This window comes from Cherax quadricarinatus, chromosome 21 (genome assembly GCF_038502225.1).
Source record: "Cherax quadricarinatus isolate ZL_2023a chromosome 21, ASM3850222v1, whole genome shotgun sequence".
In the NCBI taxonomy this organism is placed as follows: Eukaryota; Metazoa; Arthropoda; class Malacostraca; order Decapoda; family Parastacidae; genus Cherax; species Cherax quadricarinatus.
The window spans coordinates 16,687,348-16,714,568 of record NC_091312.1 but is presented as its reverse complement, the minus strand read 5'-3'; the positions used below and the strand labels follow the sequence as shown (position 1 = coordinate 16,714,568).

The 27,221-nt window shown below is 39.8% G+C and overlaps 1 protein-coding gene and 1 non-coding gene across 5 annotated transcripts; both read left to right on the top strand.

Annotated features, from left to right (window-relative positions):
- Positions 1–1,049: 1,049 nt before the first annotated feature.
- On the top strand, positions 1,050–26,563 carry LOC128689009 (uncharacterized). Of its 4 annotated transcripts, none has more exons than XM_070087265.1 (3): positions 1,050–1,132; positions 5,369–5,513; positions 25,778–26,563. In XM_070087265.1, the coding sequence occupies exons 2-3, from the start codon at positions 5,376–5,378 to the stop codon at positions 26,021–26,023; spliced, it is 384 nt and encodes a 127-aa protein (XP_069943366.1). In that variant the 5' UTR covers positions 1,050–1,132; positions 5,369–5,375; the 3' UTR covers positions 26,024–26,563. The 4 variants fall into 4 exon arrangements, with proteins under 4 accessions (XP_069943366.1, XP_069943367.1, XP_069943365.1 ...); XM_070087266.1 differs by lacking the exon at positions 25,778–26,563 and adding an exon at positions 6,322–6,845; XM_070087264.1 differs by lacking the exon at positions 1,050–1,132 and adding an exon at positions 19,993–20,170 and having other exon boundaries at positions 5,495–5,513.
- TRNAI-AAU (transfer RNA isoleucine (anticodon AAU)) lies at positions 20,226–20,299 on the top strand. The gene has a single exon. It is a non-coding gene; the product is annotated as a tRNA-Ile (tRNA).
- Positions 26,564–27,221: the final 658 nt, after the last annotated feature.

Below are 27,221 nucleotides of genomic sequence, written 5' to 3'. Positions count from 1 at the left end.
CATGCGTGAGCGTGTTTGATATGAGTGAATGGAGACAAATGGTTTTTAATACTTGACGTGCTGTTGGAGTGTGAGCAAAGTAACATTTATGAAGGGATTCAGGGAAACCGGCAGGCCGGACTTGAGTCCTGGAGATGGGAAGTACAGTGCCTGCACTCTGAAGGAGGGGTGTTAATGTTGCAGTTTAAAAACTGTAGTATAAAGCACCCTTCTGGCAAGACAGTGATGGATTGAATGATGGTGAAAGTTTTTCTTTTTCGGGCCACCCTGCCTTGGTGGGAATCGGCCAGTGTGATAATAAAAAAAAATAATGCTGCTATGTATGATAATCTATGTAACTGTATTTGTGTATACCTGAATAAACTTACTCACTCTCATTGCATATACATTGAGAAACTTGTACCTCAGAATGTATATTATCTAGTGATATTAATTATTATTATTATTATTATTATTATTATTATTATTATTATTATTATTATTATTATTATTATTATTATTATTATTATTATTATTTTTATTTTTTATTATTATCACACTGGCCGATTCCCACCAAGGCAGGGTGGCCCGAAAAAGAAAAACTTTCACCATCATTCACTCCATCACTGTCTTGCCAGAAGGGTGCTTTACACTACAGTTTTTAAACTGCAACATTAACACCCCTCCTTCAGAGTGCAGGCACTGTACTATGATTATTATTATTATTATTATTATTAAAGAGTGGTGATGATAAGTTCACTTTAATGCTCATTTTAGGGGTTAAAGTAAAATGGAAGTAAAGAAAACTGTTACTAAATACTGATAAAGGACTTCTTAGCCAAGAACAAGTCTGTACCAGCGTTTACCTATCTAATCATTAGCCAGTATTCACCAAATTGTGGTCGTAGGGGTCGATTCATAACTCGGTAAGTGTGCATGACTCCTCTAACGATGCCCTAATCATCTGGGTTTTTTCCATGACTTTGATACGTTGCTGTCTGTATACTCTTACCACACTGCTGACGTCGTACTGCTGATAACAGTTCGGGTATAAGAAAGTGGGAGGACGTCTACAGAGCACCAGTAAGCCAGTGGCCTATCGAACACCAGCGTCATAGTTTACCCTCTCAAAGTTCCATTCTCTAACACACAAGTGAGTATCAAAGAAAGCGTTCTGTATAACGTAGACTTTACTATGTTCTCTCGATCACTGACTTAAAAAAAAATAAAATAAAATAAAACTCTATTTCTTTGCTAAGGTTACAATGTGTGTTTACATTTTATAATATGATTGGAACCAAAAAAAACAATAAATGACGAGGCATTTCGGGCCTTCCCTTAATACAGTAGTGTGCATATTAATTGGAACAGTGATGAAATGAGACATTTATTATGAATACTAATGTTTATTTGAAAAAATACAAGGCAATGATGTGACAGATAATTGATTTAATAATGATATGACTACCCTTTGCTTTTATAAGCATTGCTACACGCTGCGGCATAGAATCGACTAATGCTGAACATATTCTGGCAAGTTCTTCGTCGTGGTACTAGGTCCTAATAACAGCAGCAATTAGTTTCTCCACAATTGAAGAGTCTTGTTTTGCGATCATGCGTTTGGTTATTACCCATAGATTTTCATTTGAGTTGAGGTAAAAAAGGCTTCCAGGCCAATTTAGAATGCTTAGCCCAGTCTCTTCGAAGAATGTCAGCATTTTTCTGGAAGTGTGGCACGGAAATTGCCTTCTTCATCAGGAAAGTCTCTATCCACAACAGGAAGTAAATAAATCGCCAGGATTGCCTTGTATTTGTCACTGTCCATTGTTCACTTAACAAGCCGTCCAGGGCCTTGAGCAGTAAAATGATCAAAAAACATCTTCTTAGGGGGTGTTGTGGCGCTTGTTGAATGTATCCATTCCGAAGAGGTTTGCCTTTGTCCTGTCTCGCTACCACTGATATGTACCCAAGTACTTCAAAAGCACCTGATCTGAAAATTTAAATTTTCTCCACTCATCTATCGTCCATCCCTTATGATCGAGTGCCCAGCGCAGCTGTTGTTTCTTCATAGCAGCAGTCAATAACTGTTTCTTTACTGGCTTTCTGGCAGTTCTGCCAACTTCAAGGAGCCTTCGTCAAACAGTTGAAGAATCATCATTTATATCAGGTGAAGCTACATCTCTGTAGATCTTTGCTGGTTTTCTTGGGATCCTTCACACTTTCTTAGGATAACCTTGTCATCGTTTGATCACGCCCTGATCCACCATGAGGCCTGGTCACAGACCGGGCCGCGGGGGCATTGATCCCCGGAACTCTCTCCAGGTTAAGTGTTGTCTTGCGTTTTCTTACACATCCTTCTCGATGCACAGTCACCACTGTCATCGGTTCTCTTCAGAATCCGAAAAACAGTAGACTTTGCGAGGCTCATATTTTCGGCGATCTGTCTGATACTGACACCAACATGTTTTCTAAGAGCTACAATATTTGCACGCTTCCTAGGTGTAACATCCATCATGAATTTCAGCAGTAATCATGAATTGAAGGAGGGAATTTGGTGAAACCACATTCACTTACGGAGCACGCTTGCAGGAATAGTTTACAGAACAACAGCTGTTGTAGCACTGCTGGATGGTTGCCAGAAGTCCATAGCAAGCTCTTCTGAAAAAAAAAAAACTATATTAAGCAGGAGACTAAGACATATGAATAATCACAAAATTTACTCTTGTCCCAATTAATTTGCACACTTGCACGCTACTGTAAGTATATTTAGGTACAGGTATACATAAGCACAATTACACATATCTAGTAACATATGTGTCAATTACCCAGGATAACCAAAATTTCCCCCACTGAATTACTCATTGAAATCCGGCTAACCGGTTCCCTTGAGTCCTTCATTATCACATTGCTGACACTCCAACAGCACCTCAAATCCCAAAAATCACTCGCCTTCACTCCAATGTAACGTTCTTACATATACTTACTGTATATTAAAACATTTCTGATGAAATCCTCTTTTGAACGTAAATTGGTCGTTCCCTTATACTGTATGAGTTTGTGTATGATTGTGTGTGTTTGTGTGTGTGTGTGTGTGTGTGTGTGTGTGTGTGTGTGTGTGTGTGTGTGTGTGTGTGTGTGTGTGTGTGTGTGTGTGTGTGTGTGTGTGTGTGTGTGTGCGTGAGTGAGTGTGTGTGTGTGTGTTCTCACCTATTTGTACTCACCTATTTGTGGTTGCAGGGGTCGATTCATAGCTCCTGGTCCCGCCTCTTCGCTGATTGCTACCAGGTCCTCTCTCTCCCTTCCCCATGAGCTTTATCATACCTCGCCTTAAAACTATGTATGGTTCCCGCCTCCACTACGTCACTTTCTAGGCTAGTCCACGGCCTGACTACTCTATGACTGAAGAAATACTTCCTAACATCCCTTTGATTCATCTGAGTCTTCAACTTCCAATTGTGACCTCTTGTGTCTGTGTCCCATCTCTGGAACATCCCGTCTTTGTCCACCTTGTTTATTCCGCGCAGTATTTTATATGTCATTATCACGTCTCCCCTGACCCTTCTGTCCTCCAGTGTCGTCAGGCCGATTTCCCTCAACCTTTCTTCGTAGGACAATCCCCGTAGCTCTGGGACTAGTCTTGTTGCAAACCTTTGCACTTTCTCTAATTTCTTGACGTGACGTGTGTGTGTGTGTGTGTGTGTGTGTGTGTGCGTGTGTGTGTGTGTGTGTGTGTGTGTGTGTGTGTGTGTGTGTGTGTGTGTGTGTGTGTGTGTGTGTGTGTGTGTGTGTGTGTGTGTGTGTGGAAGTGTGAATTGCTCATTACTCTATAATTTGTTCATGATTGTAGCCTTGTATAAACGTAAGTAACCATTCTTACAGGATTCATTACCTTTGTAACTTGTGAGTTCATTACCTTTGTACCTAGTTCAGCTATCAAAACTTTGGGGGCCCAGTCCCTGGACCCATTACGTACCTCTGTAATCTGTAAATACTTTTGTAACTTGTCATGATTGTGACCAGACCTACCTGGAGTTCATTACCTTTGTAAATTGTAACTTCATTCCCTTTGTAAATTGTGAGTTCATTACCTTTCTAACTTTCTCAGCTATCAAAACTTTGAGGCCCAGTCCCTGGACCCATTATGTACCTCTGTAATCTTTTGACTACCGCCCACAGGATGGGTATGGGGTGCATAATAAAGACATTAAACTAGCCTTATAATTCCTTCCACTCGGTCGTTCCCTTACACCTTTATCATAATATTTTAGTGAAATACAGGGAGATGTGCATTTATCTCAGAGGAGATTCAAGTATTCTCCTATGAGTGGATGTACAGGGCTATATGCTGCCTAGGTGACCCACGTATAGTTCATAGGATTTAATCCCTCGGTTTATGGGTTAATAGGGTTTAAAGCCCATCGCCTGAATGACCGTCTTTAAGGCTGCACGGTTACCTTTTCACCACCAGACAAGATACTTTGATCCCCAATATAGGGATCAAAGTAAACTTAGAACATATATATGCTGAGAGCAACACATTCCAGTAATACATCCCTAGGGATGAATGACAATGTTTGACTTTATTGGGTTATCCAAGAAAAAATCTATACTACGTACTTTTATGTGCTCATTACATCTGTTTACCCCAAAATCAATGTGATTACAAACATATACATATATATATATATATATATATATATATATATATATATATATATATATATATATATATATATATATATATATATATATATATATATATATATATATGCAAAACAACCACTATGAAAGAGTAGTGAAATTCCAAGAGTTTCGTGACTACTCACATTGTCAAGGAACTATGAAAGTAATACATCACAGGAAGGCAATTAAAGGGCTTAGACCACACCTCACATTCAACCCCCACAACAAAGAAACACCTGACGCGCGGCAATACCGGACTCATAAGAAAAGAGGAACACTGCAGTAGGTCCGCTGGTCCAACTAGACAGGTCCTCACGACATCCCACTAACAGGTCGTGAGGACCTGTCTAGTTGGACCAGCGGACCTACTGCAGTGTTCCTCTTTTCTTATGAGTCCGGTATTGCCGCGCGTCAGGTGTTTCTTTGTTGTGGGGGTTGACTGTGAGGTGTGGACTAAGCCCTTTAATTGCCTTCCTGTGATGTATTACTTTCATAGTTCCTTGACAATGTGAGTAGTCACGAAACTCTTGGAATTTCACTACTCTTTCATAGTGGTTGTTATGCATATATATATATATATATATATATATATATATATATATATATATATATATATATATATATATATATATATATATATATATATATATATATATATATATATATATATATGTACTTATACTCAAAAAAATTAATCGTAAAATAGAGTTGAGATGACTGGCGCAGCATCCCGTGCTCTACCCCGCCTCCTCTCCCTCTTCCGCGACTCTGATGCCCTTCGCCCTTCGCCCACGCCCAGGACCATCACCAGTTTCCAGGGACTACAAGGTCTAGCCCTGCAACCTAGGAAAGTAAGCTGTACTTAGTGTTTGTATAATCAGAATGAAAGTTATATTTGGAATCTAGAATCCCTAACTGGTGGGAGACTTAAGATTCTAGTCTTGTACCAAGATATTTGATATCTTTCAATGGTTTTAGCAGCAAAATAACTATCACTCAACATTTTTATACGATATACATACACTAAGAGGTGTGTATATCTGAGAGTATGTATACCGAGAGTTTACTGTATTCTCTATTTTGGAGATTAAAACATACGCGAATGAAGGTGAACAGATGACGAGCTTTAATGATTCTTTGACAAATCTACAGGCTTTAAGCTCATTTAGGCAACCATCCCTTGGGATTAAAGGTAACACGCCGCCTTTCTGTCGCTCGTGTAGTTACTTCACTTTACACACAATTAACAACCAATCACCCATACAAGTCCTTCATGAAAAAAAATTTTCGTATTAATTTATGTTCTGTGGTTGAGTAGTGTTTTTGGATATTGCATATATAAATATTAATACAATAGTCTGGAGGATACGCAAATGGTATTAGCACACATGTATAGTATTTTATGGGTATTTAACCTAGAATAATCATTTAGTTAACACAATGTAACATATTTCCACTAGGGTACCTGTATTTCCACTAGGGTACCTGTATTTCCACCAGGGTCCCTGTATTTCCACTAGGGTCCCTGTATTTCCACTAGGGTCTCTGTATTTTCATTAGTGTTCCTGTATTCCCATTGGGATCCATTAGTTGTGGGGTATTTATTGTTTTCCTATCCTCAAGTTTATTGTGGTAATGTGTCTCTGATCTGTGATGAAGAAACCAAGCTGGGAGAGCCAGATGACGGAAGCTAAGAACATGCACCTCGAGGCTGTCTCTTACTGGCACGACTTAGCAGAGGACCTGAGACAGGCGAGAGTTCTCCCTCCTGAAGCCGACGACACCAACATGGGGAGACTCGTGCTTGAACAGGTCGTGGGAATGCTTGACTTGCTGAAGAACGACCTCACAGTCTGAGTAGTTACGGGGTCGTCTCGTGCCGCCGCGAAAGCGGAGGTGATCAGGTTGTTTCTGGCGCCCGAGTTCCTTTGATGAAGAGTCCTTCACTGCCATCATGGCACCTTGAGCGGAGGTGCCAACACGGAGGAGAGGTTACTGCACAAGTCACTCCGATGGTGTCACTGCTTTAGCTTAAATAATTTACTTACATGACTATAACGAGGGAGGTTAGTGCTCCTGATGTTAAAACTGACGTGTCGGTGATACTGACTACTTTGTACCACATGTACAGCTACTCCTGGTAGTACACTGGTTTTCTTTATACAAATAAATTGCTAATATATCTACTGAGTATTATTTCTCTCTTGTTACTTGATATTCTCATTACTGCTGCTACTAGTATTACCTTTACAATTACCACCACCATTGCTATTACTTCGTTTGAGTAATGATGTATTCACTCCTATTATTATTATTATTATTATTATTTTCATTTACTACAAGTAATACGGGCCTAGCTGACATCAATGACATACTACTATATAGACTGCCGCTTGTTATGCAGAGCATTTCGGGCAAATTAAGGTAATTTTGTCCCAGGATGCGACCCAAACCTGTCGACTAGCACCCAGGTACCCATTTTAAACTGATGGTGAACAGGAACAGGGACAGTAGGTGTCTTATGGAAACACGTCCCTAATGTTTTCCAGCTTGTGCTCTCTAGGCTGGAATACTGCTGTACACTAACGGCCCTCTTCAAGGCTGGCGACATTGCAGACCTGGAGAGTGTACAAAGAACTTTCACGGCACACATAAGTACGGTAAGGCACCTAAACTGCTGGGAACGGTTGAAGGTCCTTGATCTGTATTCCCTCGAACGCAGGCGAGAGAGATACATGATAATATACACTTGGAAGGTCCTGGAGGATTGGTACCAAACTTGCACACGAAAATCACTCCATATGAAAGCAAAAGACTCGGCAGGAGATGCAACATTCTCCCGATGAAAAGCAGTGGCGCCACGAGTACACTGAGAGACAACACAATAAGTGTCCGGGGCCCAAGACTGTTCAATTGCCTCCTAGCCTACATAAGGGAGATTACCAATAGACCCTTGACTGTCTTCAAGAAGGCACTGGACAGGCACCTAAAGTCAGCACCTGACCAACCGGGCTGTGGTTCGTACGTCAGTTTGCGTGCGGCCAGCAGTAACAGCCTGGTTGATCAGATCCTGATCCACCATGAGGCCTGGTCTCAGACCGGGCCGCGGGAGCGTTAACCCCCGAAACCCTCTCCAGGTAAACTCCAGGTAAGCCGTACGGAGGAGATTCGAACCCCAGACCTCAGTGTGTGAGCTGAGTGCGCCAGCGTGTGGATCATTCAGCACAAGAAGTGGTGGAGGCTCTATACTCCGTCCTTGGATCTCAAGATAAACGTGCTAGTCTTCGAGATAACTAGACTAAATGGGTAGACTCGTATGCACTTACAATGCATACGAGTCTTACAGCTGAAAGACCCGGGTTTGATTCAGGAGAGAGTGGAAACGTTAGGCACATTTCCATACACCTATTGCCTGTGGTCACCTAGAAGTAGGTACCCGGGTGTTACTAGATTACTATGGGCCGCATCCTGGGGAAGAGGATCTGAAAACCCCACTGGAAACAAACTACATGGAGTGGCTTTCTTGAGGTGGGTTACTAAACATCCGGGTTTATAATCCAAATAAATTTTTATCATGCCCACAGACCCAATTACAAACTGGCGAAGGAAAGGAATTGTTACAACAGTCTGATGTCCGCTGTCGGGATCTTCTGCAAGAAATTTAAGACATTACCGGTTGTGGTAAATAGTTGTGAATATTTGGAAGCTCCGTAACACTTCCAGAAATTAGTATCTTGCGGTAAGTTCGAGTAGAACTGAACCCATAGAAGACCGTCACAGTGTAGTGGGTTGTATATTCCAACTAGTGATTTAAACGCAGTGTTGTTGCAGTAGCAGCAGTAGTAGTTGTTGTGGTAATAGCAGTAGTGGTTGTTGTAATAGTAGTTGTTGTTATTGTTGTTGTAGTGTTAGTAGTAGTGGTTGTAGTAGTAGCAGTAGTTGTTGTAATAGTAGTAGTTGTTGTAGTATTATCAGTAGTTGTATTAGTTATTGTAGTAGTTGTTGTTGCAATAGCATTTTTCCGAGAGTTATCGCCCCTCCTGTTTAATGGCCTAATCAAACAGGCTGTTGGTGCTAGTGGCCCGCAGTACAGCGTAAGAGCCTATCAAATTTCCTCATAAAGACAGGTAGGGATTTGTTGGTAATTTTCCCACATGAAGGGAGAGTGTTGGGCAGGTATTATCTGCATTTACTAAATTATTTCTCAGTGTACCTTAGTAATTTCAGTATGCAGATTTTGTCTAGTCTCTGTCTTTCTTTCTTCTTCTCTCTCTCTTCCACCCTTCTAAAAGTCCTTTCTTCTCTCTCACCCTCCATCACTTGTTACATAGAATTTTGAATATACCACCCAATTTTGGTATTCAAGTTGCATAAAAGGTAAATGTATTCTGGAGAGGGTATACTGGAGAGGGTATACTGGAGAGGGTATACTGGAGAGGGTATACTGGAGAGGGTATACTGGAGAGGGTATACTGGAGAGGGTATATATAAGAGTTACCAAGATTGTAACATCAATAAAAAATAAACAAGTTGAAGAAACACTCAACTTTTACTCTGTCAGGAAATGGAGACAACCAGATCACATCGAATCTTTCAAGACACTAAATGGCTTTGACACACTCAGATACGAAGAACTATTTAAAAGGCAGGAATAAGTCCATAAATCGAAACAATAAAGAGAAAATGCGAGGCAGAAAATGCAACACGACCACATGCAATTTTTTTTATTAAACAGAATTATAGCAGAATGGAATATATTGTCTGTTAACTTTGCAAGCACAAAGACAATACACTCATTTAAGAACCAGCTGGACAAACACTGCACAGGTGTAACATTACACTGGAACCTTCACATGGCTGGGTCGATCCACACTGTTTTATGTTAGAAAACATGACAGAAAGTTACTGTGACCAGCAAAGTAAAGTATAGGTTTGTTGAAGGAGGACAGGAGCGAGATGTTGCTTCCTACACTCAACGTTTCACTCAACCACCCACTAAACCCACACTACATTCAAGCAGACCGTCACATGCACACTGTACATGGGAAAAGTCTGAAGTCAGCGGATTTCTGTTGTTGTTACAGCAGCTGCACCAAGACGTTCAGTTGACAACCAGGCAGCCTAATTAATAACAGCAGTAGTGGTAGAAGTACCTCAAAATGGTATACAATACCGACAGGTTGTTAGGTAAGACACATATGCAACAGTTAGACAACTGTTCCTGCCTACTTTCTGTATTCGACTGAAGAAGCCTACTGTGTAGGCGAAACGTTTCGGAATAAAGTTGTCTAACTGTTGCATATGTGTCTTACCTAACAACAGTGGTAGAAGTAGTAGAGGGTTGTAACAGTCACAGCAGAACTGGTGACACCCAGAAGTACAACTACTGATACACACAGCTCCGTGAGTTGCTATGGAGTAAAATGAGCAGATAAGATGGTAACAGTACTAATTTAGTAGAGGTAGAGTTAGCTCAAGTTTTACATACATTTCCATCCCTTCCGTTAATTCAGTGCTATTTTTTCAATATGACAGGGTATATTTTTCCCCGTTTTCGTGCCAACAGTTGTCGGAAGGAGTAACGGGGGGAGGGGGGGGGGAGCCTTCTCCTGTCGTGTCCATGACTCATACACCTAGGTAAAACACGAGAGTTCTTACTGTAAATATAAGTAGGTAGCTCTTCTGAGCTATCTACTATCTGTAATCCCATATACAGTCCCTCTCCACAATACCCCTGTCCTCTTTTCCTTATTCCGTTCTTCACTACCACTATCACCTCCGTGATGTCTGCCTGTACTCTAAAGTGCCCTTACCAGTGTTATCTAATGTTTGGTGAGTGAACAGCCCTTACAACAGTGCGATCTAGAGGCTGCTGACTGAACAGCAATGCATGTTAGGTGTATCTGTAGATACATTAATATCCAAGAGTTGTACAAGTTTTAGTTGAATAAACCTGTTGAGAATATAACTTAAAGTGTACGGTGGAAATATTATTAAACAGGTATGAGACAGAAAGTAGGATAGCCGAGTGACGGAAGATTTAGGAGAGGATATCAAATGTATGGGTTATGTATTTATTCGGTAGCATCTTCGTGAATAATACTTGGTTTTCTAAGAGTAAGAAGCTCTTTGTTGTATTTATAAAAATTTTATAGATATATATTGCAACACAAATACTGTTGAAAGGTCTGTTGTACCTGGTTGTTAAGAAGGAATACCAGCGTAGGTGCAGTCAATAGCAACGTAGATGCAGTCAGTAGCAACGTAGGTACAGTCAGTAGCAACGTGGGTGCAGTCAGTAGCAACGTAGGTGCAGTCAGTAGCAGCGTAGGGGCAGTTAATAGTAGGTGCAGTCAGTAGCAGCGTAGGTGCATTAGTACTATCGTAGATGCAGTCAATACCAGTGTAGGTGCAGTCATTACACAATCAAGAATATTGAATACCCTTATATTGCAATCACCAAGGTCATTTATATATATTCACAATATACACAGTACGTTAAACAAATGTCACAATACGAGTGGGTTTTGACGAGAGAGAAAGAGTTAGTGCTAGAGCTTTCTCACTTTACAGCTTTTAGGCACCCATTCAGAGGGCAGACCATCAAGAGGCTTGTGAGGAACTGAAGTTCAAAGGCCACTCCTAGATACAAGGTAGCCTACCCTGAGGCCCCACTCCTCACACTGAGACTGGCAAATCTCCAGCACAACTGTCAGTTACTCCTTATACAAGCGGTATCAACATTCAGACAGGCAATAAACTACCGTGTTTTAAGCTGGTTGTTAATATTATGCGGGATCGTGGTTATATGTGATGCACGTCGAATATAAAAACGTATTCGGTGTATGCCACAGCATACACTAGGTCATATATTAGAAAACGTTTCAGTCCTGCGGTCGATCAAGGTCCCAGGACCTTGTAAGAGAGAAAGGAACTATTTTCCAGTAAAGGTTGGTCTTAAACAGGGATGCGTAATGTTACTATGGATGCTCAATATATTTATAGAAAGAGCTGCAAAAAATGTGAATGTTAGGGTGTTGTAAATGAAAGATAATGAGCCTGATAAGAGGTGGGAATTGCCATAGTGACCCAGTGCCGATGACACGGTTCTTCTGAGAGGTTGCCAATGAAAAAAGATTAAAAGTGACCATAGGAAAAGCCAAAATGAGGAGAGTAATTAAAAATTAGGTAATGAAGCACTGGATATCAGAAGTCAATAAATCTAGATATTTGGGAGTGGATGTGTCGGCAGATGAGGCTTTCAATAGCAAAACCAAACCGCAGAAGAGACCAGGGAGGTAAAAGAAAGGTGAAGTGTTTTGATTCGTCTGTAGAAGGAAAAAAAGGTTAAGGTATAGAGGAAAGAAGGAAAGTGTACAATTACAAGTAAAGATTAACCAAAAAATAATTACTTTTTTATAGTATGAGAAAATGGGTGAGAGTTATCTTGATAGTGTTCATGTACAGGAGGTGACCTTGACGCGACTACAATCAAGTCGCCAGTGTTATCTGGACTGCATATACAATAGCATCAGTGGAGCTAGAGCAGACCTGGGGCTGGATTAGGTCTGGGGGGCTGTAGGTGACTAGTGCCAGGGTGAAGCAGTAGCCTAGAGACATGCAGTGCTTCAATATTCAACCAGATACAAAAAAATATATAATAAATTTTAATGTACCGGCAAAGTCTCCAGTGGAGATAAATTATAGAATCTGCTCTTCATGGCCCCAGGTTTCCCTAACCTCTTTGTTTTAAGCAATGCATCAAACATTTTAAAAATCTTTTTTTTTGTGCAACATTTCGCTCACAGGAAAGATTTTTTTTTTTTGTCATCACTTGAAAAAAGTAAGTCAGGAAAATAAGTCACGCTGGGATGAGTTTGTTTACGAGTGTGAGTTTGGACTGAGGGACATCAACCACCCATTACAGTTTCGCTTAAATTCTAATGATGAGCTTTGGATCCAAGGAATTGAAGCTACCTTCCCCTTCTTCGAATCAAACCTGATAACCTCAGTGTGGAAAATACTGTATATATTTTCCGGAAATACGGTAATTTATAGGTAAATAGATGCCCTATATTGTATTTTTAAACGAAGTATGTTATCGAAAAAAAGAAGAGACTCGCCATCTTGGTTTTGAATTTTGTACAAACGTTGGTGTAATAGGAAGAAATTTTCGTGCTCTAGAGGTTAAAATTGTGTTGACACCTCTCAAATAGGAGGCGAAATTGGTGGATGTGCATTCCTGCATAACTTGAGATATCAGACGACTGGATAAGACAGCTCCAGGAACCTCAGATAAGCTCTCTAGATTTGTGTGTAATTCTGGCCAGCATTATTTTCATAGATTTAGTTAGTGAGGTTTTCTGAGTATGATACACATTAATCTCCAGTCAAATTGGTGAGTGATATTAAGATATATTTTCCTTCTGTTATGTAATTGTGTATATGTATAACCATTTATTATTTTTAATATACAGTCCACAAATTTATATATTTACCAGTATTCCTGGTGTATGTATATTTCATTTAATTAATAGGTCCAGAGCAACTTGTGGTTATGACAGTGGTAGGTATCGAAGGGGGACATTTTTTGCGACCCAAGTGTCCCAAATTCCTACTTGTCTAACTGATAAATAATAGTTATCATTGTTCATTTACTGTTATGTAAATAATTATACATTCAGCTAAATGCAATTTTCCACACTCAGATTTCCAGGGCACTGTATGACCCTTATAATAATAATAATAATAATAATAATAATAATAATAATAATAATAATAATAATAATAATATGTAGACAGCCTGTTCTGTCTGCATAGACAACCTATGCTGTCTGCCAACTGAGTTCATATTTCGTGCCATGCTTGTGCTGCCACCTATAGGCCTATGCCACTTCAGTATGCCCAGACCTGCCTCTCTCTCTCTCTCAGTGGCCTTCACTCAGTCAACAAGGACTACTCTCTCCTTCGCTGGGCATGGCCCTCCCGGGCCATGGGCACTTAACACACTGCCTGTGTACCCCACGACATTGCAAATAAAGTAAGAAGCCTCCGAAGTCTTATCATTGAACCCCGCTCTGCAGGAACAACCAATAATCTGGTAAACAATTATTATTATTAATAACAAAAAAAAGGCACACAACCGTGACTGGAACGATACTCAAATAACCCGCACATAGGAGAGAGGAGCTTACGACGACGTTTCGGTCCGACTTGGACCATTTACAAAGTCACACTAACCAGAAGTGGAGCAGGACGGCTATATATAGGCAGGAAGAGGTAGTGGTGGTGTGTAGTAGTAGTAATAGTAGTAGTAGTAGTAGTGGGGAACTAAGGAGGAGGAGCCAGTCAAATATAAAGAAAGGGGAGCACTGCAAGGGAGCTAGGTGCCCACAGAGGGAGAGCAAGTGCACAGAGGTGGGAGGAAGGGGAAGTGATGAAATAAATAATGAAGGAACAGAAACACGCGACAGAAGAAAGACAAAAAAAAAAAAGAAAAAAAGGAAAGGGGAAGAGGGAGAAGAAGAAATAATGAGGATTTAGGTTAAGTCACGGGTGTTCTGAAGTTTGGAGCATTTTACAGTGTAGTGGGAGAGGAAGGCATCTACAGAGACGAAGCCATGACTAAGATTCATACAAGGAAAATTGTGTATAAGAGAGGATTTAACAAGATGGCGACTGTTAAAGTTGGAAGTAGGGAAGACAGTTTTAGCAGAAGACCAGTCTATAGGATGGCTGTGATCTCTGACGTGACAGAAAAGAGCATTGTTAGTGTCGGCAAGCCTGTTACAAAAAACGCGATTTCTAAAAAGCTTAGAGATCTCCAGTGAATAATAGAAAGGACTGCCCTTCTAGCATCCAGCCTGTTACTGGGTTTTCGTAACAATTAGTCAGTATCCTTGTCCAATTATCCATTAGAATTCAATAAGAATTAATAGTGCTTTAGGATTACAACTGGTAGGCTACTAACTAGAGAAATTAAAATTTAATAAATTTATTAATCATGGTCTAGAGGTATATTATCAAATTAAATTAAATTAATTAATTCAAACAAATTAATAATAATCACTTCTCTCGTGTACAGTAGTATTGTGCTGAAAGCACATATCACATATTTATGCCTTAAGTACCGTCTGGTACATTAATATTTAATAATACAATATACAAATAAGATTGTGTGTATGTGTGTAAGTGCTCTAAGTAGTTCGCTATGTCTCACGACTCTACTAGACTTAACTAGTGACTGACAAAGTCCTCAAATAAACTAATTTCTTGACCAACTGGCAATCAGAACAGTCTGCTTGAACAATAAAAAGAATGCTAAGCCCAATAGCAATATAACAAGCAACTGCGACACAGAATCAGGAACAAGGAGATAATATAACGACACTAAGTAGTGACCATCAGCAGATCCTCCACAAAAGTCACAAAACTCCCATACTACTGAATCAGTATAAGAAAATCCCCGACTGTGACAGTACACAGATACCAGTACAAATTAGGTCAGAAGCTACAGCTCAGGACCTGAGTTGCTCAGAGTGTCTATGCGACACACAACCTCAGTACAACGTCGAAAATCACTAAGTCTATACAGTGTTCTGTGAACAGAGTCCCACAGAACCTACAACAATAATGAGACAGAGACGATCTTCCAACAAGGGCCAATAAGGGAAATTTAGGCACGTCTTGTCAAGAATACGTCAAACCACCAAGAGAGTCTAGCCCAGACTGAACACTTCAGGCGAGGTGTGTACACCCCCCTCGATCACGTGAAAGCTCCGTGGACAGTTGCTGCACAGCAACACCGAAGCCGGCAGATTAACGAGCCATAAGCGATAATTACAGTAGTTAGACAATCAAGACTTGAACTATGAGCACATAATAATATATGACTGTTACATCCTACCTAACAAAAGTAACTAAGTCAAATAATAAAAGCAATATATTTACGATTTAGCTATTATCGCAAATATAAGCAATATAAAATTATATGAAAAGGTAATATACATTATATACATATACATAATATACATCATATACATTGTGACCCATTCAGGGGTTGCAACAAAGCCTAACACTATTTTTGTGCTCCCTAAGTCTGTCAGAAAGAGATCGGCCAGTTTCTCCAAAGTACTGAAGAGGACAGGAGGAGCAAGAAATAGAGTAGACACCAGGAACATCTGGAGAGGGAGGAGAGGTATGAACGAGATTAGTGCGAAGAGTGTTAGTCTGGCGGAAAGTAAGCATGATGTCTAAGGGACGGAGAGAATTGTTGAGATTAGAAAAACCGGAAATGTAGGGAAGGCAGAGGACAGAAGAGTTCCCAGGAGTAGAGAGTTTGGGAGAGAAGAAATTACGTTTAGCACGTGAGAGGGCAGAGTCTATGAAATGGGAAGGGTAGCCAAGACGGGAAAACGAATTATGAAGAGTGGAAATTTCTGCTGGAAGGAACTGAGGATCACAGATGCGGAGGGCACGGAGAAAGAGGGAGATAAGAACACTTTTCTTGACAGGGGAAGAATGATAGAAAAAGTAGTGAATGTACATGCCACTGTGCATAGGTTTTCGGTAAACGGAAAAGGAAAAACCTGTATCTGAGCGGTGGACATGGACATCAAGGAAAGGAAGCAAGGAATTAGATTCCCATTCAGCTTTAAACTTAATGGAAGGGGCAAGATTATTAAGAGCTTCAAGAAAAGGTTGGAAGAGATTGGAGTCATGAGGCCACAGAGCAAAGATGTCATCCACATAGCGGAGCCAGAGTGAAGATTGCACATCGATGGTAGGAAGGAGAACAGTCTCGAAGTATTCCATGTAAACATTAGCAAGGACAGGAGAGAGAGGAAAGCCCATAGCGACACCGAAGGCTTGAGAATAATATTTCCCTTGGAAGGAAAAGGAATTAGAGTCCACACAGAGACGAATAAGCTCAAGAAAGACTTCAGTAGGTATAGGGAGATGTAGAAACCCTTCAAGGGCCTTCTCTCTAAGGAAATCAAGGACATCATCAAGAGGGACATTGGTGAAGAGGGACTCAACGTCAAGACTAAGCATCTTACAGGTTGGGAGAGAGCGAACCCGTTCAATGAAGTCTTGAGAGTGACGGAGGTGGGCAGGAGAAAAAGCACCAAGAAAGGGAGTGAGGGTTTTGACCAACCAAGAAGCAAGAGAATAAGAGACAGAACCTCTAGAGGATATGATAGGACGAAGAGCTCCTCTCTTCTATATGCGGGTTATTTATGTATTATTATTATTATTATTATTATTATTATTATTATTATTATTATTATTATTATTATTATTATTATTATTATTATGAATATTATTATTATTATTACCTGATCATCCTTAATCATGTGCAAGGTGTAAATATAAAGCAATTATCAAAATTATTCTGCTGGTCTGATTAGACTGGCACTATCGGTTTCAATTTTATTCAGGGTAATCTCGTTCTCTTTGTGTTATCTAGCGTTCTTGTGAGTTATCATCTGACGACTGCTACTAACTGAACATGTCATTTTTTTAACGTCTCCTGGAGCTCTGTTAAGATTCACATGGGCCTAATTTTAGTCCGGCTTTCATCGCTGCCAGAGAAGAAGTTTCTGTGGGTGCATTATAAACTTGCAAGCTCTCTGGAACACTTGAAATTTATTCCATGTATTTCACGAAAGAATAAATTCAAAGATATAGACGGGAAGGAGGCGAGGGTTGACAGCCGTCTGGTAGTGTGTACTGAATACGAAGACGGGAGGGAGAGACAGTTGTCTGGTAGTCTCTACCGAAGATGTAGACGGGAAGGAGGCGAGAGGAGACAGTTGTCTCATAATGGTAGGAATTGATTAAATGTCCAACCAAACACTAATTCGTCGTCTTTTCTCAGAGTGTCCCTGTGTGGGGAAGGAAGAGTTGGCTGAGGAAAGAAGTGGGGAAGGGAGAGCGGGAAAGAGGAGTGACAAGTCGAAGGGAACCTAATGGAACATACCCCAGTATCATGGGAATTATTTGTCATAGATAATAAAAGAGAATCACCTGAGAGAGCTAACAAAAGCTGTTATCAATCATTACTATTTTATAATTAGTGTAATAATATTATTTACTTGGTCTTTCTTGCTCTGCCTCACACACTCTTCGTCTTGACCTCCTCTACTTCACCACCTCTACCTTACCCACTCTACCTCACTTCCTCTACCTTGCCCACTCTACCTCACTTCCTCTATTTCACTCCCTCTGCCTCACACCTCTACCTTGCCCACGCTACCTCATCCCCCCTTCCCTCTTTGCCTCACCCTCTACCTCACAACTCTTCAGAACAACCATTTATATAAAAGCCTTCCTTAGAAGTCTCTGAATTATAACTGAAAAAAACCAGTTGTGGCGAAACGACCCCTTTAATAAATTTCATAACTCTGCATGTGTTTTCTTGGCTAAAGTTAGTAACTTTCCAGATTAATAATCCCAATGACACTCATCACTTACCAAAAGAAAAAAAAGAGAAGCAAATAGCGACACCTACTTATACTTGGAAATCCCAAGTGGCTTCAAGTGCTGTAACTAGTGCCGTTGTTTACGACAGTGTTATCGGCAGCGAGATAGTGGCACTTGTATAAAGCTACAGCGAGTGGTGGATACACCCCAGTTGATGGACGGGAGCCACGGTGTTCTTGTGAAGTTACCCCTTCAATAGTTTACGTTTTTTATCACTTAGTGAGTATTATTATTATTATTATTATTATTATTATTATTATTATTATTATTATTATTATTATTATTATTATTATTATTATTATTATTATTATTATTATTATAATAATTATTATTATTATTAATGCTAATCGTATTGGAGGTCATATATTGGTTATTCTCCTTAAATTTTATATGAATGCTGAAAGTAAGAGAAGGAACTGAATCATGTTAAATAATCATGTTGTCATGTTGACAGTTTAATTGTAACTGATTCTCTGTCATCCATAAATGCTCTCAACTCATTAAGCATAAATTGTGGCATGCTTGTGTCAGAAGCCAGACACAGGTATGGTAAGATTGTGGACAGTGGAGTCAGAGTGCACATGCTGTGGATTCCATCTCACATTGGTCTTCAGATGCATGATAGAACTGATAAATTGGCTAAGCTGTATGCTTTCAAAGAGGGAGTAGATTACAATCTTGGCTTGTCAGGTAGTAGTTTGAGAACAATAATACGAAAAGAACTTCAACTGAATTTATTGACTAAAGACTCAGGGAGATTGACACCAGTGAGTCCATCTATCATCATTCTATCATGCAGGAGGAGCCACATGTCTATGGTGCATCCAACAAAATAAGCAGACTCCTGGATGTCACTATTGCCCGGCTCCGGCTAGGTTACAAGTATCTTTGGCAGGTTAAATCACCACCACCAGATGTAGACCAAACGAAATGTAAACTTTGCCAGATGGATTATTGTCACACCTTGCGTCATTATGTACTGGAGTGTGATAAAATTAATGAATTTAGAAACAACTCACTCAGAAGTGTTCAAGAAATGGCTAAGTATTTTATCCACAGTGGTATATTACAGACCATTCTGGAGAAATACCCTGACTTTGCTAGCTGTAAATAAAGCATTACCACATATGTGCATGTGTGTGTGTGTGTGTGTGTGATTATGTGTGTGTGTATGAATTTGTATGTGTGTGTGTGTGTGTGTGTGATTATGTGTGTGTGTATGAATTTGTATGTGTGTGTGTGTGTGACTCAGCAATCAACATTTGCACCAATAACTCACTACAGTTGTGACCGGGTGTGGAAGTGTGAATTGCTCATTACTCTAAAATTTGTTCATGATTGTAGCCATGTATAAACGTAAGTAACCATTCTTACAGTATTCATTACCTTTGTAACTTGTGAGTTCATTACCTTTGTAACTTGTGAGTTCATTACCTTTGTAACTTGTGAGTTCATTACCTTGTACCTAGTTCAGCCATCAAAACTTTGGAGCCCGGTCCCTGGACCCATTACGTACCTCTGTAATCTGTAAATACCTTTGTAACTTGTCATGATTGTGACTAGACCTACCTGGAGTTCATTACCTTTGTAAATTGTGAGTTCATTACCTTTGTAAATTGTGAGTTCATTACCTCTGTAAATTGTGAGTTCATTACCTCTGTAACTTGCTCAGCTATCAAAACTTTGAGGTCCAGTCCCTGGACCCATTATGTACCTCTGTAATCTTTTGACTACCGCCCACACCATGGGTATGGGGTGCATAATAAACATATTAAACTTAAACTAACTGTCATGTTAAATTATCGTGTTTAATAATCATGTTAATTTCTTGATTTTTTCCCTCAGGAGAGAAAATCTTCACAAGATGAGTTCCGCGGCATCCCGTGTTGTACCACGCCTCCTCTCCACCCTCCGCTCGCACGCCCACACGCCCACGCCCACCCTCCGCTCGCACACCTGCAAGCCCATGTCCAGAAACATCTCCGGCTTTCAGGGCATGCAAGGCCTCGCCCAGCCCTGGGTGGTACGTTGATATATAAGACACAGCTGCAACACTTGAACGTTTCACCCGCATGTCAGGCCTGTTAGCTCAGTTGGTTAGAGCGCCGTGCTAATAACGCGGATGTCGTGGGTTCGATCCCCACACGGGCCAGGGTTGCACATTTTCTTACGGCGCCCCGTGGCCTGGTGACTAAAGCTCTCGCTTCACACGGCGAAGTCCGGGTTCGATTCCCAGCTAGGGTAGAAACATTGGGCGTGTTTCTTTACAGCGGTTATCTCTGTTCACCCATCAGTAAAATGGGTACAGGGGGTTAGTCGACTGGTGTGGGTCGCATCCTGGGACAAAACTGACCTAATTGATGTCAGCTATGGTCTGTATATCTTGCACATGTACTTGTAGTAAATATATTCAGTATACCTGGAGAGGGTTTTGGGGTCAACGCCTCCGTGGCCCGGTCTGTGACCAGACCTCATGGTGGATCGGCCTGATCAACCAGGCTGTTACTGTTGGTCGCACGTCAGACAACTAAGTATAACACTACAATTATATATATAACACTGCAAACAATTATATATATATATATATATATATATATATATATATATATATATATATATATATATATATATATATATATATATATATATATATATATATACACACTAAGGTCCGCTTTACGGCGTTCCACTAATACGGATATTTCAAATTATGACCAAAACTCGCTATTCGGATCCCCCACCTGACTTTCTAATACGGTTTGTTTATATTCTCCATGAGCACCGCGTCTCTCCATTATGTCTGGAAACTGGCCAAAATTTCAAGTGTTTTAAAGTTATTTCATATTTTATATATACTCTTATAATTATACACTTGTGTGTATCTTTACCTAAATAAAGTTATGCACTGTGCTGGCGTGTAGGTACACATTAAAATCACTAAGAGTGTCTTATTAGTCTTGAGGACGCCACAATAATAATAATAATAATAATAATAATAATAATAATAATAATAATAATAATAATAATAATAATAATAATAATACACAATAATAATCACTGACGTGCATTAAATGTCGTATATTACGTTAATATAAAAATTTTCATTAATCCATCTATGATATGTTTTTCAAAATTATATAATAAACAGGCTACGTATCATATAAACATGATAAATATACCCCACAGTAGAATAAATTAACAAAAATATGAGATTTTAGGTGTAAATGAATGTGTATCAACCACAACGTGACGCGTTCATCAGTTTACTTCCTCCGTGTCTCTCTTCTCTCTCATTTACTCGTTCTCACTCGTTTATTTGTCTTACCTCGTCTGCTCACCTCTCACCCTACATTAAGACTACAAATATTATAAAGTTTATTCTCTATAAGGATTACAATGCTGAGTTTACAGAAATTTGGTTATTGTTTGGTTTACATGTAGTAAAATTGTGATTACAGAGTGTACCACTAGAACGCTTAGCATGGCTAGGCATTTTGGGCATACTTACTTTTATCCTTAATTGTAAAATATTACAAATTATGAGGTAAGTTGGTATTATGGCTAAGTGACTAAATACTAGTTTGTGAGTTTAGCAATGTGAATGCTTTTGTTTTGGCACAGTACATAGTTTCAGTATTGGAGTATCACAGGATTCATTATTTTAAGATTGAGATTAATATTTCTGTTTATGGTCAAATGAGTGAGCGAGTGTAAGTGTGAACCACCAGGTGGTATTCGTGTAGTTAGTTGACGGGGTGTATCAGGGAGATAAGATGTTTTCTAATGGTAGTTTTGAAGGTGATGAATGTGTCTGCAGTTCTAGAGTTCTCAGGTAGGGTATTTCAGATTTTAGGGCCTTTGACATACATTGAATTTTTGTAAAGGTTTAGTCGGACACGGGGAATGTCGTAGAGATGTTTGTGTCTTGTGTTATGCCTGTGGGTTCTGTCACAACTATCAAGAAAGCGTTTTAGGTCAAGGTTGATATTAGAGTTTAAGGCCCTGTAGATATAGATTGCACAGTAGTAAGTGTGGATGTACTGAACTGGGAATAAGTTTAGATCTATGAAGAGTGGAGGGGTGTGTTGCCAGGGATGGGATTTAGTGATTATTCTTACTGCAGCTTTTTGTTGGGTTATTATTGGCTTTAGGTGTGTTGCTGCAGTTGATCCCCAAGCACAAATAGCATAGGTGAGGTATGGATAAATAAGTGAGTGGCATAGTGTGAGAAGGGCATTTTGCGGCACGTAGTATCGTATTTTGGAGAGGATCCCAACCGTTTTGGATACTTTTTTGGCTATATGCTGGATATGGGTGCTGAAATTCAGGTTGTTGTCAAGGTATAAGCCTAGGAATTTTCCCCCATTATTTCTGGTAATTAGAGTGTTGTCAATCTTAATGTTAATTTGTGCATCTCCTGCTCTGCTACCAAACATAATATAGTAGGTTTTGTCAGTGTTAAGCGTAAGTTTATTGGCTGTCATCCAAGTCGATATTTTAATCAGCTCCTCATTCACAATGGTGTTGAGGGTGGCAAGATTAGGGTGAGAGATGACGTAAGTCGTGTCATCAGCAAAGAGAATGGGTTTCAGGTGTTGGGATACGTTTGGAAGGTCATTGATGTATATAATGTAAATAATGATGTAAATAATGGGTGTATTTTATATGCATTTTATCTCTCTGGTGCGCTTTAAATGTCGTAGTATATTACGTGTGGTTGGGGTGTCGTGGCTGGCTACCGTACCACCCACACCTGATCTCTAACAATAAATACTACTCACTTCTCACCCTACACTAAGACTACAAATATTTTAAGGTAGGTAATGAGTATACTGTGTGTGTATTGTACTTTCTATTGTTTTTTAATGCCTAGTTCTATTGCTAACTTAATATGCATTAGCATAAACTTGTTATGTGGCATTTATAAGTGGAAAAAAATGGCGTTCTGCTCTCTGGCGGTAGCCTGAAACCTAACCTGCCGTATAAGTGGGGCCCTACTGTGCGTATATATATATATATATATATATATATATATATATATATATATATATATATATATATATATATATATTATTGTGACCACGAACGAGTAGTATTGATCAATAACAACACTGCACTAGCCAAGGACTCGAACCCATGCTGCTTTGGCCTGCCTCATGGTGGGCGAAAACACATGACGCCCTAATCCACTGGACCATACGATCCTTAAGAGTAGCGTCTCCAGCGGAACTGGATGTTGTATTCGCTACCCAAGGACACACGATGGTATGGATGACTCTAGGCTAATTTCATTCTAGTCCCTGTTTGGTGTACTAGTACAGCGAGCAGTATTTTATATTATTGTGACCACGAACGAGTAGTATTGATCAATAACAACACTGCACTAGCCAAGGACTCGAACCCATGCTGCTTTGGCCTGCCTTATGGTGGGCGAAAACACATGACGCCCTAATCCACTGGACCATACGATCCTTAAGAGTAATGAATCCAGCGGAACTGGATGTTGTACTCGCTATATATATATATATATATATATATATATATATATATACATATATATATATATATATATATATATATATATATATATATATATATATATATATATATATATATATATATATACATATATATTTCTTTCAACACACCAGCCGTATCCCACCAAGGCAGGGTGGCCCAAAAAGAAAAACGAAAGTTTCTCTTTTAAATTTAGTAATCTGTACGGGAGAAGGGGTTACTCTCAGTAGTAGTAACCAGTTACCAGTAACCAGTGTACCAGTAGTTGACTCACTACCAACCGTCTCTGCCTGAGTCACTGTCTATTCATAGTGCTGACCACAGCAGTATTCAAAGACCCCCTCAATGGGTACTGTGGGCGGCCAGTCAGTTATACGAGAGTGAGCAAGGAGATAGGCAGGCTGTTGGGTGCTCCCCACATTATCTGTAATTATACGTACTACCAGCCTACGTGAGTATTACTTTACCCTATCCACGTATCGAACTCCCACATGATATTACTAGCCCCTTGCTCCCGGCATTTTAGTCGCCTCTTACAACACGCATGACTTACGGAGGAAGAATTCTGTTCCACTTCTCCATAGAAATAAGAGGAAATAAACAAGAACAAGAACTAGAAAGAAAATAGAAGAATACCCAGAGGGGTGTGTATATATATGCTTGTACATGTATGTGTAGTGTGACCTAAGTGTAAGTAGAAGTAGCAAGACATACCTGAAATCTTGCATGCTTATGAGACAGACAAATGACACCAGCAATCCTACCATCATGTAAAACAATTACAGGTTTTCGTTGTACACTCACTTGGCAGGACGGTAGTACCTCCCTGGGCGGTTGCTGTTTACCAACCTACTACCTATGTACCTATATATATATATATATATATATATATATATATATATATATATATATATATATATATATATATATACATTATATATATATATATATATATATCTATATATATATATTCTCCATGGGGAAGTGGAACAGAATTCTTCCTCTGTAAGCCATGCGTGTCGTAAGAGGCGACTAAAATGCCGGGAGCAAGGGGCTAGTAACCCCTTCTCCTGTATATATTACTAAATATAAAAGGAGAAACTTTAGTTTTTTTTCTTTTGGGCCACCCTATCTCGGTGGGATATGGCTGGTATGTTGAAAGAAAGAAGAATATATATATATACAGATGTCTGAGAGCAATGTGTGGTGTGAATATAATGCAGAGAATTCGTAGTTTGGAAGTCAGGAGGAGGTGCGGGATTACCAAAACTGTTGTCCAGAGGGCTGAGGAAGGGTTGTTGAGGTGGTTCGGACATGTAGAGAGAATGGAGCGAAACAGAATGACTTCAAGAGTGTATCAGTTTGTAGTGGAAGGAAGGCGGGGTAGGGGTCGGCCTAGGAAAGGTTGGAGGGAGGGGGTAAAGAAGGTTTTGTGTGCGAGGGGCTTGGACTTCCAGCAGGCATGCGTGAGCGTGTTTGATAGGAGTGAATGGAAACAAATGGTTTTTAATACTTGACGTGCTGTTGGAGTGTGAGCAAAGTAACATTTATGAAGGGGTTCAGGGAAACCGGCAGGCCGGACTTGAGTCCTGGAGATGGGAAGTACAGTGCCTGCACTCTGAAGGAGGGGTGTTAATGTTGCAGTTTAAAAACTGTAGTGTAAAGCACCCTTCTGGCAAGACAGTGATGGAGTCAATGATGGTGAAAGTTTTTCTTTTTCGGGCCACCCTGCCTTGGTGGGAATCGGCCAGTATGATAATAAAAAAAAATAATATATATGTATATACACACACACACACACACACACACACACACACACACACACACACACACACACACACACATATATATATATATATATATATATATATATATATATATATATATATATATATATATATATATATATATATATATATATATATATATATATATATATATATAATACTGCAGACACCTTACTCTCCTTGCCTGGAGTGTAAGTTGCGAAGTCTCATGATAACTTGATCACAGAACAGCACAAGATTCATATGTTGTGTTGATGCTCATTGCTGTGTGAGATATGTAGTTTAAACATAACCAGTGTTTCACCCTTCATTCCATCCATCTCCAGATTGCTAAAAATGAAACGAATGAAGAGATGGAGGACGAGGGAATGAGCCTTCACCTGGAGGCTCTGCAGAAGTGGCAGGAGCAGGCTCAGGAGCTGCGAGAGATGAGGGTCCTGACCGACGACTTCGTGAGGTCCGGTATGCTTGACCACAGCTCAGAGGAGCAGGTCCAGGAGCTGCTGCAAACGCTGAAGGACGAGGACCTGCTGGACATCCGCAGGGGCTGGGTTGCCTCATCTAACTACTGAGGAGTTTTCACACGTCGTCCAACTGACATTCACAACATGCTCCTGATGACACTAACCTGGAGTTTACCTGGAGAAATTGTCGCAAAAACATTTCTTTTAACATTCAGAATCTCTCCGTCATTATCTGGCTATCGGAGCTTCACTTCTATTGTAGAATACAAGTCACAATATCGTGACTAGAAACAATTCACAACTAACCTACTCACTAGACACGTAACTTTAAACAATAAGTTCGGTTAGTTGTGAGGCTGCTTACTAATATCTATATTAATGTGCTTGACAAGGGACTCGACACTCCCGCTGCATTATATGTCTGTTTATCTTGCTGTATTTATATTGTCTGTTAATTGTCCTGTTACTGTCAGTGGTGTTAGGACAATTTCATCATTTTGCTAATGATATCTTTAGTTTATATTGGTATAACAATTAGTTTTATCTGTGCCAGACCAACTCTGTGTGATCATTTTAACAGACTACTGTTAAAGCATAACAATGTTTTGTAATTAATACAACGAAAATAATAAATTACACAAACTTAAACTTCAAGTATTATTATTATTATTATAATCAAGGGGGGAAACGCTAAACCCAAAGGATTATACAGCGCCTGGGGGATGTGGAAGGCATTCAGGCTTAATTCGGGGAACTGGAGCACAGATCCAATTCCCTAAATCAAGAGCCCCTCACCAACATCAAGGAACCTTCCTTGAGGGGAAACTTCAAGTAGTTTGGTCTTACTACCCTCCAGTTACCACTAGCGCGATACACATTACACACTGACAGACTCAAGTAAATTTCCATTGCATCCATAACTTTCCAAAGGAAAAAGAGCTCAACTAAAACAACAATGAGTCGATCTAAAAACAAAGTGATAGATAAGCCACTGGTAGCTAGAATACGGCACTCTCCACAACCCGCAGATTACTACTAGACTCAGTTGCCAGGTGGGTTGGTTAGGAGGTGGGAAGGTTGCACCTCAGCTTCGCAGATCACCATTAACCAGCAAGACACCAACCATGTAAATGTTGACTACCACAGCTCCTGGATTGCTGCTGCATTCATTAGTATGCGATGAATAGCTAAATATATTTAACATATTTAATCCCTAAAAAACTTCTTAAGTTTACCATAAAAAATTGAACTTTCTTTAATATTCGCTCTGTAATAGAAAACAATAATTTACGGGATAACTTTAAAT

What these genes read in the sequence shown, in the direction of transcription:
- LOC128689009 (XM_070087264.1), top strand. Translation starts at nt 20,012, where the DNA reads ATGAGTTCCGCGGCATCCCGTGTTGTACCACGCCTCCTCTCCACCCTC. An exon ending in GCCTCGCCCAGCCCTGGGTG is followed by an intron (nt 20,171 to 25,777) that starts GTACGTTGATAT and finishes ATCCATCTCCAG; the next exon opens with ATTGCTAAAAATGAAACGAA.